This window comes from Octopus bimaculoides, chromosome 7 (genome assembly GCF_001194135.2).
Source record: "Octopus bimaculoides isolate UCB-OBI-ISO-001 chromosome 7, ASM119413v2, whole genome shotgun sequence".
In the NCBI taxonomy this organism is placed as follows: domain Eukaryota; kingdom Metazoa; phylum Mollusca; class Cephalopoda; order Octopoda; family Octopodidae; genus Octopus; species Octopus bimaculoides.
The window spans coordinates 25,290,106-25,292,682 of NC_068987.1; the positions used below are offsets into that span (position 1 = coordinate 25,290,106).

The 2,577-nt window shown below is 39.6% G+C and overlaps 2 protein-coding genes across 7 annotated transcripts in view; one reads left to right on the forward strand and one right to left on the reverse strand.

Annotated features, from left to right (window-relative positions):
• Positions 1-2,077, reverse strand: part of LOC128248348 (loricrin-like) — a 53,499-nt gene extending 51,422 nt beyond the window's left edge. For both annotated transcript variants that reach the window (XM_052969404.1, XM_052969403.1), the window contains exon 1: positions 1,465-2,077. In XM_052969404.1, the coding sequence (XP_052825364.1) occupies positions 1,465-1,832 (368 nt within the window). In that variant the 5' untranslated portion in view covers positions 1,833-2,077. The remainder of the gene's footprint in view (positions 1-1,464) is intronic.
• The window catches only part of LOC106874846 (uncharacterized), a 719,848-nt gene that overhangs the window by 135,044 nt on the left and 582,227 nt on the right, over positions 1-2,577 (forward strand). The window lies entirely within an intron of this gene.

A 2,577-nucleotide genomic window follows, 5' to 3' on the forward strand; every position in this document is an offset into this window, starting at 1 on the left:
AAAATCCTGGTACTTATTCTATCGATACCTTTGGCCGAGCCGCTATGTTACGGGGACGTAAACACACCAACACCGTTTGTTAGGCGGTGTTAGAAGACATACACACATATACATATATATATATATATATATATATATATATGGGAGAATGTACGAAAAAACAACAACAGACGAGGACAGGTGGTGTAAATAACAAAAGGATGTATTAGTATGACGCTCAGGAATACGGAAAGTCTTATATATACACGACAGGCTTCTTTCAGTTTCCGTCTACCAAATCCACTCACAAGGCTTTTGTTAGCTAGAGGTTATAATAGTAGGTACTTGTCCAAGGTGCAAGTACCTGGAACCGTATGCCTGGGAAGCAAACTTCTTACCACACAGCCACGCCTGCGAAGGTGCAATATTTTTTATTTTTCGCTTAGACAAAGGTCACACTGCATCTTTGATTTGAAGCATCCTATTCCAGTATGGTTGAGCTCTGTCCATAAAAGACCAGGTAATTTTGAATTCATGAGGACTTGGCTGAAGAAACGGGAGCTTCAAATCAAAAATGCTGTGCGACCTTTGTCTGAGCGAAAAATTGAATGTTTTGGCTCAAATAGTCATAGTTTGAATTAAAGAAGTGAACCGTTAATGCGTTGTATGCATGTGGCTAAGTTTTGTTTTATGCAAATACAAGTCTCCTCCAGAATTTTGTTCTGGCTCATTTAAAATTCAGTCTTCTGATTCTGCTTTGACTTGATCTCGAAAGGCTTGTCCCTCTTATCATATCTGTCTACCAAGGAACGTCACGTATATATATGTATATATATGTATAAATGTGTGTGTGTGTGTGTGTGTGTGTGTGTGGTTAGCGACGCTTCGATTGCTGCATTGCTTTATGTCAAACGGTAACTTGGTCTTTCGATGGAGATCGATAAAATAAGTACTAGACTGAAACAGAGGTCATTATGATTTACTAAAACTCCTTGGAAGCAGCGTCTCAACAAAGCCACTTTATTCTGAAACTAGATAAAGAATATACAGCGTTATATAACAACGAAATGATCGCTGTACTGTGATAACCTGAGCTAGTTCCAGGTCAATGCTCATAAAAGAACGGCTTTGAAATCTTGTTCTCACGAGCTCTGTAGTAGAAAATACTAACACCTCAGTTTGTCAGACAGCAAGACAGTCAACCAACTAACCAGCCAACCAGCCAGCCAGCCAGCCAGCCAGCTAGATAACCTGCCTGCTGCAGCGGAAGACCTGGCTTTTTGGCTTTGAACTTGAGATTTTTGATGAAGCAATCAAGTATCCCAGAGACCTTTCAACTAGGTCCATTGTTCATCTAGAGATAGATAGATAGATAGATAGATAGATACATATATAGGAACATAGATAGATAGATAGAGAGATATAGTAGAACAAATCTGGCTTTGAAATCTTCAATTTACAAATTAAGTAGTCTAAAACACTTACCTATCACAGCCACTACCACTGTCACTACCTCCTCCTCCGAAACCAACGGCGCTACGACCACCACTACTATCACCTCCGCCATTATCATCACCTCCACCACTATCACTACCACCACTATTGTGGCCGCCACCACAACCACCACTACTAACACTACCATTAACACCATTGTTACCGCCACATCGACGGCCACCGTAACCACCACTACTGCAGCTGCTCCACTTCCCTCTCCTCCTCTTACTGCTACAACTACTATTACTGCTGCTGCTACTACTACTTCTACCACTACTACTACTGCTACTATTACTACTACTACTACTACAGTTTAGTCGATCTCTTCTCAGTTGTAGCTGTGCTTTGTTTTGTTTCATTATTTTTTTATCATCTAAAGACAACTTCAAAAACTATTCTCGTAACGATTTTCTATTTGACGGTTCTTCTTTCCTTCTTTCTTTCTCGTTTTCTTTTTCTCGTTTTCTTTCTTTCTTTCTTTCTATTTTGCTTCATTCTTCTCCTTCCCCCACCACGTTTTTTTTTCTTCTTTATATTACTTTATTTCACTTCGGACAATGTTCAAGTAACGATGGCAACAGTCCTTTTTATGTTTTTTACTAATAATAGTGATTAAAAAGTAGTTTCCTACTGTTATTATACAGCTGCGGGTCAAACTTGATCGAATAGACCTTGTGATCAACGACATTCCAACCGTAACCTTCACCTGTTTACCTTATTATCTAAGACTGTACGTCTCAATATGCTCTTCCTTTTTCTCTTTTTAAGACGATAGAGAGTGATTTAAAGGCGTTGAATTCGCTCTCAAAGGTTTTAGAAGGATGGTTCTCGACCAGGGGCTCGATGACCCAAAGGGGTCCATATAAGATTTTGCTGTTAAAATTTATGCGCAATAAAAATGCTTATATTTCGGCGCAGGCGTGACTGTGTAGTATGAAGCTTGCCCCACGACCACATAGTTCTTTGTTCAGTCCCACTGCGGGGCATCTTGGGCAAGTGTCTTCTACTATAGCTTCGGCCCTCTAAAGCCTTGTGAGTGAATTTGGTAGACGGAAGCTGAAAGAAGCCTGTCGTATATATATATATATATATATATATATATAT